Source organism: Vidua macroura, chromosome 5 (genome assembly GCF_024509145.1).
Source record: "Vidua macroura isolate BioBank_ID:100142 chromosome 5, ASM2450914v1, whole genome shotgun sequence".
NCBI classification, from domain to species: domain Eukaryota; kingdom Metazoa; phylum Chordata; class Aves; order Passeriformes; family Viduidae; genus Vidua; species Vidua macroura.
Window position 1 is genome coordinate 9,329,218 of NC_071575.1, and position 18,834 is coordinate 9,348,051.

At 42.4% G+C, this 18,834-nt stretch overlaps 1 protein-coding gene across 8 annotated transcripts in view; it reads left to right on the forward strand.

The window, feature by feature from the left end:
* Positions 1-18,408, forward strand: part of ETV6 (ETS variant transcription factor 6) — a 129,021-nt gene extending 110,613 nt beyond the window's left edge. For all 8 annotated transcript variants that reach the window (XM_053978058.1, XM_053978063.1, XM_053978056.1 and 5 more), the window contains 3 exons: positions 11,792-11,934; positions 14,264-14,364; positions 17,569-18,408. In XM_053978058.1, coding sequence (XP_053834033.1) covers positions 11,792-11,934; positions 14,264-14,364; positions 17,569-17,674 — 350 coding nt within the window. In that variant the 3' untranslated portion in view covers positions 17,675-18,408. The remainder of the gene's footprint in view (positions 1-11,791; positions 11,935-14,263; positions 14,365-17,568) is intronic.
* Positions 18,409-18,834: the final 426 nt, after the last annotated feature.

Consider the following 18,834-nt stretch of genomic DNA (forward strand, 5'->3'; position numbering starts at 1 on the left):
GCAGCATACTTAGGTCCCCTAGAAAGAAAGTAGCTTTCTACATGCTTCCCACCCATCTCTTAGCTCTTGCCAATAAGTGTTTTATTTTTTATGTCATCATAAATGTATTTTTCATCTCAGTGTCCTTACCTTTACTGCCATAGTTAACATGGAGGTGCTTGACCAACCATGGTCACCACTTCAGTGTGAGAGAGACCATGAAAGGTGTGAGACGTGGCTCTTAAATGCAAATGTACATCGATGCAGATATATTCTTTAAAGGGGCTTTTTAGAAATCACTGCCATTACCTCAATTTTCTTGATGAGGATGACTGATGGGTTGGGCAATGAAAACAGTGGACCAATAGTCCAGTGCCAGAGCTAAGTACTCAACTGTTTACCCTGGTGAGAAGAGCCTTGACTTCCTATGGCTTAACCACTTGCATGCAGGTGATTTTCAGGGGAGATAGTGATGAGGAGCTGCTAGGGAAGCCTGGTAGGCTGCTGACTGAAACCTTAGGCTGTGCTCCAGAACATCTTCTGTTCCTAGCTCAGATGTTTTATATTGTAGAAAAATTTTCCCTGAACTTAAGACACCTAACAGCCTCATGAACTTGTTTACTTGTAGATTGTATGTGTTTTAAATGCAGCATGCAATTAGTTGACGCTGAGAAAGAAAATAATGTTTTTGCTTGCTGCTATACACAAATACTCTCTTTTCAGGAGGTCGATCAATAAAGCTCTGGACTTTCTGTCAGACAAAATAATGACCTCTACTCACTGGCTGACTAATCTTTCCTACCTTTTTATGTAATACCATTTTTCAAAATATTAATTTTACTGGTAAAGCACTTTGCCTTTTACAGCAAAGGATTTCAAGTTGAAGGTCTTATTATCTTTTCATCTAAGGCCATTTAACACTTTCCTAGCAAAGCCAGAGGCATAAAGTATCTTTATATTACTCATTAAGGTCACATATATTATTCATTATTGGCTAGAGTTGATTTTGAAAATTGTGGTTAGCTATCTTCTCAACACAATATGCACAAGTCTTTTGCATAACTTTGTCAGAACTGGAGATCATCATGTTGAGATGACCAAGAAGCAGGTTTGCATGCCCTGTAAATACACCAGGCAAGGGATAAACTACGTAACTCAGGCATCAGTAGTCATCTAGTTAACAGCATGTGAAAATATGAAAAATGTTAAAAGCTCCCCTCAAAAGGGGAGTTCAGCAGAGCAGTGTAATGGAGAGTTTTCCCTACTGGAACTGCTAATTCAAAGCAGCAGCACTTTTGGTAGTCAGGTCCTAACTTGGACTCTAGGAAGCAGGCATTCTATATATGGCTTATTTTTTTTCAGTAGTTGATCTTGGTTCCCCACAAACTATCTCCAAAGATATCTCTCTCTCTGTGGTGAAAATAGATGCCTTTTTTTTTTTTTTTTTTTCCCTACACAATTGCAATTTAAATCAGGAGGGGCACCTCAAATTAGCCTTTCTGCAGACTGGAAATTCTACTCCCCATGAACCTCAGACTGCGAAGGTTTTGTTATCAAGGATTTTAGGTCTTCAGTAGCTTGTAAAAGGTACTTCCCCAAGGTGCAAGAGGCAGTTATGGGCCTATCCAGCTATAACAGGGTTGGTTTCATCGTGGTTGGTTTCATCAACCACATAGAGGTTGTCTTAGAAACATTCAAATTAAGCTAATGACATGATGGTATTTACCTATTTACCTCACTTTTGATTCAGTCACTTAAAACTCACTAATACAATTCTAGATATTTCTTGTGAGGGGGAATATATTGCTGAGCAGGTCCCTGAGATTTCCAGCTCCCAATGTCTTTTTCTGTACCAGCTCTGGGACTGAAAGACTTGTTCACTAATCCACAGCTGCTGAAATCTAAAGGCAGTTGAGTCCTGTGCCTGGTGTTATCTGTTGGAGTGCTGCTCTTATCAGCTGGGTTATCTTTAGCAACTGGGTTGTATCTGACTTTATGAGCTGCTGGATTTGTTTCTTCCCCTTCAGGAGTCTGAGGAAAAGCCAGGCAATGTTTAAACTGTTGGGAGGCACATTGTCCACCACTGTACTGGTTAGGCCTGTAAAGCCATTGACTGCTGTTGGAATGAGGATAGACAGGAATGAGGATAGACAGGATTCTTCCCCTGCTGAAGTCGTGAGAGAGGACTGCCTCCAGACTTGCTCCTGGTTTACCTCAGCCTCTCAGTGTGCCACACATCCTGAGAGTAGAGGGGTGTAGCATGAACGCCATGGATCTGTGGCAAGGCTTGTGTAAGTGACATCTCAATAAAAACAGTCTGATGGCCGAAACCAAAAATGCAGTCCCATGGTAAGAGCACATCAGCTATGAATGACTCACATTCCACTGAAATCTACAAAACAGCACTTGGGATGGGCGTAGGCTCTGAGCATGGGGAGGTCTTCCAAAGGGGTTTGATTGTTTTGTGTGGGGACAGAGTTTGGAGGGGGAACAGAATCATGGATTCTCCTCCTTTGAAAAAATTACTTGTTTGGAAGGGGAAAAGAGAGGAGGGGACCCTGGAATACTCCTTTCACAAATACAGTGCTTTAAAAAAGTGCAAATGAACTAGTACTTTTTTCTGTTTATACTCTGGAGTTGGACTGGAAAGCTATTAAATGAGGATAAGAAAAACTCAGCTGATTGAGCTGCCAGATTTGTAACAATAGACATTTAGAGTTTAAACATCAGAAGACACCAAACTTCAAACCACTGCACCTTAGCAGTGTCTCGTCACTACTAGGACCAGAGCCCCAGTGCCCATGTCTGCTCCAGATGTGTCCATGGGACATTTACAACTGTGTCACACCATAGGATAATCTTCTGGTTTTTTTTTTTTTACTCATACACCAGCAAAATCCTTTATGCAAATGCACCACATTAGTTTTTTATTTATAATGTGTTACAAAACATTAGTTTCTTTTACTTTCTGTACAAAACAGCTGCACAGGCACAGTTTACTATGCAATGGCATATGCTGGATGGTAGGGAGGGGAGGGTGGGAAAGGAGGCAAAGAACAATTATACCTCTGTAGTGAAGAGGGTAAAAACCAGCATCAAAGCACAACTTAGCAGTAGGTTTTGTAACTGATACCATTAGCCCTCACAGAAGGGCTGGAAAAAATTATGAAAAAGTTAATGCTGGGTACTTTTGAAAGGCATTTAAAGAATAATGCAGACATCAGGCACAGCCAGCCACAAAGGTAAATCCCATTTAACTAATTTGCTATCTTGGTATTATAAGATCACCCACCTAGTGGATTGAGGGAAGGTGGTGGGTGTAGTTGTTCTGCATTTTAAGGAAGGTTTTTTGTACTGCCCCTCACAGCAGGGTCAAGTTGCATGGCTATGGGATGAGCAGGTTCCCAGTGCACTGTGTGAAGAACTGTCTAAGTGCAGGGCTCAGGGGGTTGTAGTGCATGGGGCCACATCTGGCTGGCAGTGTTCCACAGGGCTGTTCCACAGGGCTCACTTCTAGGGACAGTCCTGTTCAATGTATTTATCAGCAATCTGGATGCAGAAGTTGAACACATCTTTAGCAATTTTATTGATGACACCAAAGTGGGGAGATGCTGTTGGCTCTCTTGAGGGACAAGATGCTTTGGAGAGGGTTCTGTATAGATTGGAGCATTGCGCTGTGATTGATGGGATGAAATCTGACAGCTCCAAATGATGGATTCTGCACCTTGGGTGGAGCAGTGCTGGGCACAAATATAAATGGGGAGAGAAATGTCTGGGGTGCATCTCTGCACAGGGGGATCTGGGGATGCTGGTCAACACCAGGCTCAACATGAGTCAGCAGTGTGCCCTGGCAAACCACATCTGGGGTGTATCAAACACACAGCTGATCTTCAGGACAGCAGCTAACATTGCTAATACCATTGGAGCCTACCTGTGTACCCACCTAAGGCTGCCAAGGCTCTCTTCTCCACTGTCATGAGTGATGAACCCAGCAGGATATGACAGCACAGAAGTGGCTGGTGGGGCTTTGGTGACACACAGACTTTGGGGTGCAGCTTTGACAGGATGGTTGCAGCAGCTGAGCAATTTCAAGTTACAGACTGGCAACCTAAAGAAAGCCAAAACAGTGGTTCACTTTGGCAGTTCTAAGTTGTAAGTGGTAGTTCAGTAGCTGTTTTCCAGGGATCTGACCTTCCTTCCTGTAGAGCAACAGCTCATGCAGACAGATTGGAGCCCTGCAAGAACATGAAAATCCTGGTGTAATGCTGGCCTGTCACTTCCATTTTGATATGACAATGATAATGTCACTGGCCTTGTTTCATCACTTGCTCTTGCAGTCGTGTATACTTTTACATTTCCACTACATGCCATGTCTCTTGGAGCCCCTGTGGAAAGCCAGACTGCTGGAGAGACTGAAGTGTGGATGAGAGTCAAGCTCATAGAGCTCATATTCATAGGAATTTTCATTATAACCTTGAGAGTCTTCTTAACATGGCATTAACAATTAATTTCAGCATGAAAGTGGGCCTTCCCTGCCAGTTTAACTAATGACACTCAAGCTCAAACAATGGCTGAATAGCAATAGCTTGGATAGGTGATTGTAGATTTTTTGTGAAGTATCTTGCTTCACAGCTGTCTCATTCTTACTGCACAGTTACAGGAGCAGAAATTGCAGTCTGGGCTTGTTCAGGTCTACTCAAAAGCCAGGACTGACCAAGCCAGAGGAAAGCTCAGGCATTTAGATTTCATTCTTCTCATTACTATACTGTAGCACCCATTTGCATCCCATGGCTAGACAGAGAAGTGGCTTCAGAGTACCCTAAGCATCCCTTGGGGTCAGCAGGATGTTACACTCTCTTCTAAGAAACTTGCCCTTTGATGGAAACAAGTCCCTTATTTTCCTTGTATACTGCATGCTTCCTTCAGGCTAGAGTTGTTTCAGTAATTCAGATTTTCTTCTACAAAGCAAACTTTGGATCACTTTGAATCCTCTTAGTTAAACCAGGAGAGAACACTGTTTATGGTGTTGACACTACTCTTCACTGTCTCCAGAGACAGGCCTATTTCAGTCTGGCTTTAATACCAAACACTTACAAGCAGCACACATCAGTTTACGTTCATTCAAATGCAAAACCATTGAACTGGTACAGCTGTTTTCCATCTCCCAAGGGAAGGGAAGGGAAGGGAAGGGAAGGGAAGGGAAGGGAAGGGAAGGGAAGGGAAGGGAAGGGAAGGGAAGGGAAGGGAAGGGAGAGTTTGGCCATGTCTCAATGTGAAGTTTTAACCCCAAGAGGGGAAGGTCACATCTCAGTTTTTGGCAAGGGACCCATCGGAAATCACCAGTCTATGGCTTATGAAGTCCCTTCAGGAGGGACTTCCTGGGAACACACCAGGAGCTGTGTCCTCCAGCCATGCTCACACCTCCCACAGTACTCTGGGCTTTCTGAGAGAACACAGAAGTGAGGTTCTTAGGGAGCAGTCTATTACAGACAATGATTTTCTGCATTTGAAAAAAAAACCAGAAATCTGAACCTAAGACTGAACTGTCAGAAGATAGTAGAGATTCTCACATTGTGGGGTTAAAAATGTTGGGAATGCCTTTGCTGTAATTAAGTAATTCCTGCTTTTGCCAATTTCTCTAAAGTACAATTCTGAAGGTAAAATGTCATTCTTAATTGTTAAATTCCCATCATTAATGTGATTGGCTGGTTTTCTGATGTCAGAGAGGTTGTGAGGTGTTTGTAAGAAGTGCATGTGAACAGGCAGAGGTTGAATTTCTTTTCCAGTCATTGCCTTTCATGAGCAGTAAAGCTGAGGAAAAGCCACAGGAGATTCAGAGACAGGTTTCTTTAGCAGGAGTCTTTTCTGCCATTGTGATGGAGCAGAAAAAGAAGAGCACTTGAAGATAATACTGAAAATGCCCATCTATTTGGTGGGGATGGGGGGATGGAGCAGAAGAAGAGGACAGGAAGACAAAATACTGGTTTTAATACAACAGTCTTTAGCTTTCAAAGTCTTCATCTATCAAATGGTCTGTGATCCATCTATTACATACTTGTTGTGATTTCAGTGCTCTTTTCTACAACCACATGAGGTATATTTTGGATCCTCCTTCCCTGTACAAGTTTTTATTGCCAAAGACAGAGCTTGGCCTCATCTTGCTGTGTTATTTTTACGACCTCACAGTACAACTGTTAGCAGCATGACTGTCTCAGGTTTCTTCTCTCCTTCTGCCTGATCTCCCACTTAGCATTTGGGTACAAGACAGAAGCAACATATAACTGATCTGGCAACCTCTTTACTCAGCCCCAGCTTGAATTTACTGAGCTGAACAAACAGTTGTCTGTCAAGAGATTTCTCCACAAAAAAACATTGGCTTTACTGTACCAGGTTACCATCCTGCTTCCAGCAGCAACATTCACAGAAAGAAAATTATTTTCCCTTAGTGACCTGGACATGCATTAACAGACATTGATGACCAGGATGCTCCATCTCAGGGCTGGTCAGTGCTCCCCCAGGCCTCAGAGCCATTTGAACCCTTAACCATGAGACTTGGTTACTTTTTTCTTTTGGTTTTCTCTGCTAAAATGAATGTGTCATGGATAGATCTTGAGGCTGGACTGTATCTCAACCTAGCATAATGCTCCTGCAGCATGTTTATTAAGGAAACTCCCTAGTCAGACCATTCCCAGGACTCTGACAATGCATTCCCAAGGTCAGAGACTTTCTGAGACGGAAAGCCCTTCCCCAGTTCCAGTGACTGTGAATTACATCAGTTCATCATTTTGACACTGTGAGCATCACTATGTTGTCTTCACACACACTTCAGGTTTACTTTGAGAAACTAGAGTGCCAGAGAACTTCCAGGATTGTATTCATTAGTTTCAGTTGTGAACAGCCATTGCTTGTTTCACTCTGAACAAATGCAGCTGAAGCACTAATCAGCTTGTAAAATAAACGGAGCTGAGCTTGGGAGAACTCTTCAGCTGGTAGAAATCACAGAACCATTTAAGTCAAATGATATGCTGGAGAGATTTTAGGCTAACCTACACAGCAAGGGGTAAGGCCTCAGCTGATGTCAGAGGGAGTATGAGAACATTCCTTTGGCATCTCTTCCTGTGTGGAGCCATGTTGGGTTCCAAGGCAGTCATCAGCCAGATCAAACACGTTTTATATAATGCTCTCCAGTGCAAGATGTGGGTGGGTCTCGCACAACATTTCTGTGGTTACGGAGGGTTTTGGTAGTTACTACGTGAAGAGGGCCAGCTCTGTACCATGGCTCTCATTTAAACCATAGAGGGCTCAGATAGAATGTATGCTTTAAATAATATTTCAGTGATGGGGAATGTTATATCCTGAACAAAAGAGGTCTTTAGCATGTATATACCTATATTGTTAACAGCATTATTTAGTCCTAGGGAGCACAGATGTGAGACCTCTCACTATTACAACATGAAGATGACCTTGGCCAAGTCATTTGTAATGGCTGGACAAATATTAAAATACTAGGAACCTAAGATCCATAATGTTTCATTTACAGATCATTCTGAGATGGTATTTCAATTCTAAGGGATACTTATTACTATCATATAGCTATTAGGAAGTATTTATATGCTGGTATTCTTTAGGTGTGTATTCAGAAGACTGTGCCTAATCAATTAATAATAACATGGTTTTTATTAGCAGGAGTGGGAAACTGCTGCCTCTTGCACATGTAGGGCAGTGCTTATGGCAGACAGTTTGAGAAGCAGCTAAGTACTCTAGACCTTATCACTACCTTGTACATAACTGTAAAAGTCCCTCTGGAAGCATTAGCTGCAGGAGGAAAGTTGTAGCCATACCTCTCCATTTGAAGCTGCAGTTTGCCCTAATTCCCAGCTAATTACATAGTTCAGACTTGCTTAGTATTACAGCTGAGAAAATCGTAGGGCATGGAAGTGCCAGTGTTTAGGAGCCATTCGCCCACTCCACCTTCCCACTCCCAACTACATCACCTTAAAGCCTCTCAGTCCCAGCTCTATCTGCAGCTGAATCTCTGTAGCTTCAGAAGGTACAAAGTTCAACCATCTGAGTTCACTTTAAAAAAAAAGTTTGTGTGTGCTAGGGGGAAATGATGTTTCCCTGTGCTAGAGAGGCATAGTTGCTTTCTAAGTAAGCTTATTTTAGCCAAAAGGCAGGAAATAGCAGCATGCCCAAACAATTTAGGTACCAGCCCTGACTCAACTCCCCGACTGAATCTCCCACACTTCTAAACTTGCTTGGCCTCAGCAACATCCATGTGCTTTTTGCTGTTACTCACTAGCCAACAGACACCCTGTGGAGAGTCCCCTCATGCAGCAGCTCCTTCGGAGGCCAAGGAAGAGATTGAGTCTGTGGAGTCATTTCGTCCATCCAGACTTCCCTCATACAAGTGATTGACATTTACAAAACAACCATCCACATACAAATCCTTCTCTCCATTTCCTCTGTCCTTCCTAAAAATACACATCACACTTTTGACCTTCCTGGAGAATGCAACTTTCTGTATCATAGAGCATCCTGAGTTGGAAGGCACCCACAGGGATCATCAAAGTCCAACTGCTGGCCTGGCACAGGGCAGCCCAAGAATCCCACCCCGTGCCTGAGCATGTTGTCTATCATCTCCGGCAGCCTTTTGTGGAGGTGTCTCTTTTCCTAGCAGAGAAGCTCTTTTTAAAAGCATTTTCTAGCATCACCCCTTCTTGGGTTTTGACCAATTTTACAGGCTTGCAGATGGGCTCTACTATAATCCAAGCTCATTACAGTCTCTAAGAGTAACCAGGTAGCCTTGACTCATTGTCTCTAATGTCTTATTAAAGATGGTCTCTACTGGTAGATTATTTTATTTGTGATCCTCTATCAGTCAGGGAGAACTGTGCAATCTGTGCAGAAAGATATGTAGGGCAACCATTTGTGGTTGAAAACAAACAAAAAAACCTTGAATGCCGGTGCTCAAGTTCCTAAAGGTGTCCCAAGTGAAACTAGAAGGAAGGCAAGCTGCCTTAGGTCCTGTGCAAGCAGAGCTAAAGTGTGCTGCAAAGCATCAGCTGCTCCAAGATAACTAACTGTGTGCTTGGAGCTCTCAGCTCTGGGGAGAAGAAATGCAGTGAGCCTGAATTTTTTTCTACTGGTGTTTAATGCTTTTTATTTCCTATTTGCAGTGGCTTGAGACACATTTACCACAGTTGCCCTGATGCTCAGTAAATTACTGCAACTGAGTCATATATCTAAATTTGCTGATAGACAGCCATGTGGTTTGAAATCAAGTTTGTAAATGGTTGTAGGAACCAAGCAGAGTTTTCAAGGATTTTCAGTTTTATTGTTGAAGCAAACAGCAGTCTCAGATACTTGGGTGGTTGGGGTTTTTTGTAAATTCCACTAGCCTACTAAATACCTCTGCAAGTCTGAGCAGCTCAGTCAGTTGAGAATATGGGATGGGGCCCTTGATCACTTATGATTTTTCTTGTGAAGATCTCAAGATGCAGATCTCTTTCTCTCATTTGAGGTGTATTTATATTCAAGCTTTGCCTGAATCCATCTTAAAAACTAAGTGAACAATAAAAAACCAAATCTGCACTTGAATCCTAGCTCTTCTCAGCAACTGAAGCTGTCTTTGTTTCCACCTAGACATCTCAGGTAGATTTTTTTGTGTTCTTCTTTGGTTTTGTGCAGAAGGGGGCTCAGGGTGTGTGTTTTAATGTGAGAGAGAGAGATTAAAAATAACATTGCCTATTGCAAATTATGAGGTGACCTTAAAGACAAGTGTAAATCATATCTCTGCAGAACTGTAAATATGAACTGTAATGTGCTGTAATTGGAGGTTGTCTGCCCTGGGTTGATAATTCAAGAATATGACAAAGCCTGACATTGACTAGCCTCTTCAGGAGCAGCATCCCTCCAGCTGACTCCGAGGATTCTTGCACTAAAAAAGACATTTTCTGTACACTTCTTGCATTGAAAAAGTTCTGGAATGAATTGTACATGTGTCAAAGAACCATTTAAGCAGGGCCTTACTACCCTTTTATCTGAAAACCTCCTACAATATTAAAAGGCACAAACCAGAAGAGCAATATAATCTCCCTTGTCTTGAGTCATAAATGAAGTCTAGAAATAAGCTTTTTTCTTGTGTGTGTGTTTGTGTGTGCAAAAACACTGACAAAAAGGCAATGTAAGAATTGTGTTTTATGAATTTGTGAGAGGGGGGATGACAAAAATTCAAGTGGTAGAATTCAACTTCAGTTTTCAGACCTCTCATTTAGTCCAGGGAAACTTGTGCCCAGGTTTCATTTTTTAAATTAAAACCTAGAAAAATCTCAAATGGGGATGGACATACTTCTGTGGAAAATGTTTTTCTATGAAAAATGTTAATGAAAAGAAGGTTTTTCCAACCAGAAAGTCTTGTCTCTTGCCTTTCACATTTCTCCTGTTGTAGATGTCAGGGATGAGGTGACCATCAGGGTAGGTTTCAGCTAGAATCGGAACCTGTGATTTTTGCCAGATGCCATCTCTTCAAAACAAAATGCTTTATTCTTTGTAGGACTGGCAGGGAGAGACTAAAGCAAGGGCACTGGCAAACTAAATTCTGGTTTTAGAGAGTACTGGTGTCAGAGATATTCTTTGCAGTTTGGAAGTGGTAAATTAACTTTAAAATCTCTGTCCATTTCAGGTGTGCTCACTAAATGTGTTATTCATATCCTTTCTCAAAAAGTATTTTATATTCCCATGTCATCATGCCCATTATAACACGTGCCAGCCCCAGACAGACAGACAGGAATAGAAAGACAGGCTGACAAGAATCCATTTTAGCATTTAGAAGCTGGATGTCTTTGGTTGCCAGCCCTTGAACAACTCTAACAAGCCATTTCTCAGAGGCTGGTATTGCTTTCAAAGTAAAATGCAGCCCCCCAGCTACATCAGAAATCTGGACAGCTGAGCTGTGAAAACCCTGTTATTTCTGACAGCAGCAGTACCCCCAGCTCTGTACAATTCACATTCCATATTCCATATTCCCAGTTATTCTGTGCTGCACACACACATTGCAAACAGGAAGTAGGAGCAGCTCAGTTCTTGTCTTCCTCAGTCTCAAGAGACTGCCATGAAACTGAAAAACACTAAACTAAAACTTAAGTGTCTGTTAGACCTTTAATTAGCAACCTAAGGAGTGTTTGCCAAGAGGAAATTTGAATTCAATTATCCAAATAAAAAGTATTTAACCTCTCAATAGCACTCAAGTAATTATAATACTTAGGTGTTGTTTCTTTTCAGGAACCTTAAAAAGTAAAACAAAAAATGAAATTGAAAATGGGAGAAGCTGTTTTATATCACATGGAGTCTACAAAGGAAAGCTGTAATATTGCCCATGATTTAGACTCACATGTTAGCACAGAAAGGGGCATCCTCAAGTAGGGAGAGCAGGTTGCAGGACTCATGATTTCTCCACTGAAACAGCCAGCAACAGCAGCAGGGCCAACAGCATGAGCTTTATGTGCTCCAGGACAACCATAAACACACAACTAAGATCAGCAGGTTACCTCACACAGCTTTTGATGAGATGGAGATGCTCTGTCAGTGTCAGGAGAACTGGGATACATCAGAAGAGGCTGAATATTCCAGTCCATTTTGCAAACATTACTCAATACCAGCCAAGCCATTTTCATTTCAGCTCACAGCAGCTGTTTCATCCCTGATCCCAGCTGTCCTTTCACTATACATCCATCCACCCAAAAAGTTTCAAGAATTAATCACAAAGAAAAAAAAAGATAAAGTAATTATTTTCTTGCTTCTCTCTTCACAGACTGTAGGTTGCTTTGGGATTATGTTTATCAGCTGCTTTCTGACAGCCGGTACGAAAATTTCATCCGATGGGAAGATAAGGAATCCAAAATATTTCGGATAGTGGATCCCAATGGGCTGGCTCGTCTGTGGGGAAACCACAAGGTAAGGAAGCAATGCAATTTTCCTCCTGCAGCACTTTGCCTCTTGTAGCATTACAGGATTCAGTTATAAGCAGGGGGGAAAGAAGAAAAGATGGCATATAAATTGCTACTGGAAAACTGTAATCTTTTATTCCTTGTACATTAGAAATACAAAGCATCCACCCTGAAGCACTAAAACCTATTCTTCATATAGAGAACTTGTTGGTTTGGTTTAAAGGCCTTTAGTTATAAATGCATGTAATTATAAAATTATAAGGAGTGCAAGAAGTAAGAGTCCTTCTCTCTCAAGGCATCTTACTTCTTCTCGAAACCTGTTGCTGAGGATATTCTGGTGAGATGTAGTTTACAAGGAGCTCTGTAGTACAGAGCAAGAGCTTTCTGTGTTCCTGTCTGCAACAACTCCCAGATTCCACAGGCTGCCCTGTGACAGACACCAAGTGCTGCAGGATTATGTATTTCCTTCCAAGAGGGCAGTTCCTGGTTTGTTCTCTGGAAAGCCATTACTGATTTTTATAGTTTGGGGCTGAGTTATGTATAGATATTTCTGTATATGTATGTAAGTATATTCATATGAATGTATAAATAGTCAGCATGGATTTACAAAAGGGAAATCATGCTTGACCACTGTGATATCCATCTACAACAAAATGACTGGCTCAGTGGATTCAGAGAAAATGGTGGATACAGCTTATCTTGATTTTAGGAAGGCTTTTGAAACTGTCTCATAACAGCTTCAAAGACAGGCTAATTAAGTATGATCTAGACAAGAATACAGTGAGGTATACTGAAAACTGGCTGATCTGCTGGGCTGCAAAGATGGTGATCAATGGCACAAAATCCAGTCACTAGTCATTTTACCCCAGGGATTGATTCTGGGGGCAGTACTGTATGTCTGTTAATGACCTGGATAATGGGACAGATTCTCAGATAACACAAAACTGAGAGGAGTAGCTGACACACCAGAGGGTTATGCTGTCATCTGTGTGGTTCTGAACATGCTGGATATATGGGCTATTGGGAATTTTATGAAACTTACAACTTACCCAACCTGCACATTAATAATTGAGCCATGCCATTAAGTCTCATGCTGGGTGTCTAAAACTGAAGCTCCTTCAGACCACTGACCATCTGGGCAACACAGTGGCCTTTCAGCATATAAGAAATGGAAGAAGCATAAACAGTATTTCAGGGAGGTTCTCAATGAGGATTCTAGATTTTGCAGGGAAAACTTTGTCCCTGTTAGTGTTTCATTGCCACAGGAGTTCTTGATGTGGCCTCCCATTACAGAGTTATTGTAGTCAGGGCAAGCAGAGGGGGTATTCTCTTACTGGGTGTTTTAAGCAGGTGGATCAGTGTCCTTTGATGAAGCCAAACTCCTGACATGGAGACTCCAGAACAAAAACATGCTTCTAGTGGTTCGGCGTTTTTTGCCCATGGCGAGGCGGCTGCTTTACACTCGTGCACACACAGCAGAGTTGTCTCTTTGCTGGGAGTCTCTGCCAGACAGCAACCACTGCTCCTTCGTGTAGACACAGCCTAAGGGGCTGATCCTGCTCTTCCAAGTCACTAATCTGGGGGCTGCCCACAAACAGCTCTGCCAGTGCCTATCACTTCTTCCTTGTGACACTCAGCTTCAGCAGAGCCATCTCCTCTGGGAGCTTAGGAAGGTTTAATGAATCATCTCACACTTCAGTATACCTCAGTGCTCTGGCCATGGCCTTTGGGGCCAACAGCTCCCAGAATGAAGGGAAGGATCTGTCACAGGAGCAGATGTACAACCCAACTGGTTTCTTGGTTTACACCTGTGTAACAAGAGGAGAAACAGGCTATCAGTCCTCACAGAGCTCTCTGAGCATTAACTAGTTAATGCAGGGGAATCCCAGAAGAGCAGTGCTCCAAGCAGGGATTGCTGACTGATTCAGCCTATTAGCCACTACTCCCAGGCTTTTACAAAAGGTGTTTTCATTAAGAGCAGGCCTGTCACATCCCACTTGCATGAGCATCTTCCTCCACCTAAAGTCTCCTCTTGTAGTTAATTAAGTCTTTTGTTATCTGTGTTCCAAGAAACTGTAGAAAAACTTTGCTTGGAATTCTTGTTAAACTCCTTGCTTAAATTGCCCTGTGTGGAAAGAGACCCACAAAACTTTGGTGATGAGGGGGGTGGGGGCAGAATGGGCCTACAAACAACAAAAAATGGTACATGTAATTTCTTGGACTGTCTTGGTTAATTTAGGTAGCTGTGATAGTTCTGCAACTCATTTTGGGGCTTAGGAAGGTTTTAATGAATCATCTCACCACTTTTTTTTCCTTTTTTCTTTTGAAAAAAACAGAATAGAACAAATATGACTTATGAGAAAATGTCCAGAGCCCTACGCCACTACTACAAACTAAATATTATCCGGAAGGAGCCAGGACAAAGGCTTTTGTTCAGGTAATTTTCTTTCTTTGCCATTTCTGTCTATGGACAGTTAGTTTTTGAGGACAGAAGATGTAATTAATTGTGGGATACCTCATTGCCACAGTTATAACACAGGTGAAGATGGTGGCCATACGTTTGTAAAAGCTGTATAGAGCACTGCTTCCCAGCTCTTAAGGCAGCCACCCCAATTTACGAAAAACACAGGCCTGTCTCAACGATCAGTGGAGACAATAGAAGTCTTTTCACTGCTTTGTGCAGGCTGTGCCATTGTTTAAGACCTTAGATAAATGGGTTCAGTCAAACTGCTGGAAAGCCTACTCCAAATGGACTTCTCAAACACAGCTGCCTCTGAAAGCTGAGCAGGGATCAGGCATTTCCTCAAGGGCATCGCAGAAGAGAAGCACTTGATGACCACGTCTTTGGTGCTGCCTTGAAGGAAGAGAGGGAGCTGCAAGAGCTGTTCATAAAACCCAGCGCAGCTGATTGGATGATACAACCAAGAATTTAGGAAATAGAGCCTGAAACAGCATTAAAGCAGGGAGCTACTTGTACAATCTTGAGTGCAGATGGCACAGAGTGAGAGCACTCCACTCCTCTTCAGACAACACCAGCAAATCCTAGTGCACATCTGACCCTCAGAGCACTGAACTCAGACCAAAGACTGCTTTGCTGTCAGTGGCCTGGATCTAGCAGTGTGTTTGGACAGGAGAACAATAGGAAGGCAGTCTTGGATTTTGTTTTCTTAAATAGCTAACAGAACTGCATTAGCACTCAAACTCTTCAGCTGAAAAGGGTTCTCTGGAATGACTTGTTTATGTCAGCTCTTAGAAGGAAACATAGATGCGGTAAGGAGAGTGATGGAAAGAAGCAGTCATGGGCAAAATCAAGTGCTCAACAGTAATTTTTTTTTTTTCTGGTGGAAAGTTAAAACAAGGTTGCTCCATCAGTACCAAGGGTACCTGTATTTCTGTGGCCTTGTGTGAAGACTGCATTGCCCTGGGGGAATTCCTGATGCTGAACATGGAATGTGCTTCTCTTGAAGCCTTCCCTTCAGTGGGGGCATACACAAAACAGGAGTCCATCTCTTCTCAACCAGGCTGCCTGTTTTCTCAAAACCATTGTAACTTAAGGCCCTTGGAGACCTCAGTTGCTCTGTCAGACTTGGTCAATTTGACCAACAGATTCAAAGGTCACCAGAGAGCATAAAACATGAGCTATATAAACTTCATTTCCTTTGGAAACAGGGGAAAAAACCCAGCAAAACATTTCTTTGCACAATTCCCAATAAAAACTTTTTGATGTTGTTTTCTTAGACTATTTATATCTGAAGAGAAAAAGAACAGCTGCAAAAAATCAAGTTATTAATGTGCCTTTCTTGGCTATTCCTTGCAAGCAGAGAAATAATAGGAAATGTGACTTTAATGTGCAGGCAGTTGTCATCTGCAGATATCTGTATGGAGCTTTAAGTAAGATGGAGTCAGAAAAGGATTTCTAATAGTTTGGCTGGATGTCTTCTGCAACAAAATAAGTTACAGATATTGTGTCTTAATTTTCGTGCAGTTCTGGGTTGGGTTGTTTTTTTGTTTGTTTTTTTTTATGTAATCAAGTGCTATTAGAAATACCCACACTGTGGTTTCCTTGATGTGGCTTACAGCACAGACCAGAAGGAATACCCAAAATCCTCTGGTGCAGCTCACATCAGCCCATGCCTCACATGGAAAGGGGGGTGGGTCCCATGGCAGTGGGACCACTCTGTGTTTTGATTTCATCGTCATGCAAGATCAACAGGACAGTCACAGGGTTTAAATCCGGGCACAGTCTGGCCGTGGGCTTTGGTGCATTTTCAATGTGTAGCCAGGCACTGATTCACCACTCCTGAATACAAGTTTTTTACCACTGTAAAACTGTTTGTTGCAGCAGCATTTTTCCAGCAGTGACACAGCAGTGAGTCATAGCCCTTTTTTTTCCCCACTAAATGCATATACGCACATGATTTCCAAAATTAGAAGGGATAGCAAAAGGTTACTTCCAGGCTATGCTGTGTTTGCTGAGAGGCTCTAGCAGTGACCATTCTGAGTCAGTGATAGTAACGAGGTTCCTGCTGGTTGTTTTTGTTTTCACTGGGGCAAGGATACTGAGCATATCATCAAGCTGAAATAAAATCAACTCCTACAATTAACACATTTCATACTGCTGCATGTTAACCACTACCTTGTTAATGAAAGACTGTGAAATTTTGTACCACTTCCAGCATAAACATCTTTCATCCTAATTTCTCCAGAAGTGCTTGGGAGTTGGGAAACTGATTTGTGTTGAAACCAGGGTTTCATCCTTCCTGTGCCACTCTCTCCTCCTACATCATAAAATTGAAAATTAAAAAGCAGAACCTTTCTGTACTGCCTCTGTGCAGTAGTACACAATAGCATCCTGGCAAAAACCAAGACTGCAGACTTAAACTGCAGGCTGGTGCGTGTTCTTTCTCATTTCCTGCTGCTGCCATGCCTCCCCAGAGGCAGCTTCTGTCTCCAGCACCCTGCAGACTGACTGCCTTGAGACACTGGTGCTGGGAGCCGTGTCATTCATTACAGAGGATGCTGCCTCACTGCAGTCACACTTTCTACAAGTACACAGGAAGAGACTGTCTTTGCTTACAGTTCTCTAGCCCTAAACCTTTTTTCTTCAGGGCTTTTTTCATTCCTGGAATTTGTTCTGAGTTGGACCTTGGCTTTTTTCCCCTCTGTTCCTTTGGTGTTTCATGTTCTTCTCACTCACCTACAAGCAGGCCTGCACAAACCAGTAACCCTGTGCCTCCCCACACCTTGCAAGGGCTTGTGCTTTGAAATATGCTGATCATAAACACCTTTCATGTCTCTGTCACCAGACACCACACATGAGTGTACCTGGGCCAAGTTGTCATCTGACATGAAAACAGCAAACAATATAAGGGAGAAGAAATAAATATCATTCTCTGGAAATAACTATGGGTTTGGTTCTGATTTGGGCTTTCAAGAAGCCAGGGTAAAGGCCGGTGATTTCTTTGTTTCCTTTCAAGGTATGGAGGAGGGAAGATACCTGGGGAGAAGCTGGAAAATACTGAGGCTTTGGGAGAATACAGCAAAGATTATTTTAGGAACTGTAGAGCTCAGGGGTCTCAACAATTTGATGAAGATAAAAGCTGAGACCCCTGAGAAAGGTGCTTGTTTCTCTGTTTTGCAGGTTCATGAAGACCCCAGATGAGATCATGAGTGGCCGGACAGATCGCCTCGAGCACCTTGAATCCCAGGAACTGGATGAACAAATATACCAAGAAGAGGAGTGCTGAAGGAAACAGGTGCACCACCTCTGTGGGTCCAGGGGAGAAACATCTGCCTGATGGTCGGCACGGTTTGGGAGGGGAAGCATCAACACAGGAGCAGTACTTGAGGTCACTGCTTAGCTTGAAGACCACACAGGACCTGAAGCACCTTAACAAACCTAACTAACCGGCAGAAGTGGTGCTGGCAGGAAAGCAAAGGGGAGAAAGCCTGGACTTACGCACTACTTCACTGTTCTACAAAGTCTCCCTTGAGTTTTTTTCTTTTTGGCTTGTTTCAGTTTTGGGGGTTTTTTGACTTTTTTTTTTCCCTAATAAACATGCAGTTTGACTTTCCTTATCTCACATGGGACAAGACATCAGATTATGCTTCTTCTTTTTTGGTTTTTTGTTTTTAGAAGGCTTTCCTATGGAAATAGAGTGCTCTTATTTTCTGTGCAAGTCTCATGACACAACACTGCATAAACAATAGCAACACAGAAGGGATTTGCTCAAGGCTTCCAGTTTGCTTGGATCAATTTATATGTGCTGCCACTGGGAAATGTGTTGAAGCTACCAAAAGAATTTCTCACACATACCTGTCAAATGAAGAGAAGACACCCTTCACATGTAGGCTGGGCTGTCATCCCCGCATAGCTTGGGCTCACAAAGAGTACTCCGAGTGGCTGTTAACTGCTGGAATATGGACCAAAACCAATCACCTAAGTGCTCCAGAGAGGAGAAAAATAAATGTGACAAACCTCTGCAAGTGACTATCAGTTAATACTTTCCCTCCTTCTAGCAAAGAAGTGATAGAATGGAGGAGGGGGAAGGGAGGGTGGGGACAAACACATATATATATATGTGTATATATATATCTAAAAGTTCCATATATATATATATATACACACATATATATATATATATATATATATATATATGTAATCCCTCCCAGTATATTCACAATGCAGAGTTGTGAATTTCAGTTCAGAGTTTTCTATAAAAAGGAAAGACTGAAGCATCTGTAATTACAGAAGGAAGGGGTGTTTCTCATACCTGCTAGCAATTTTGGGGTGAAAGGTGAAGGACTGTTCCTTACATCATAGGGAGAAAGCAAAGGGACTCATCACATGGTTTGTATCACTCAGAAGCCTCTCCAGGATCATTTTGTGCTGCTGGAGAGGTAGATG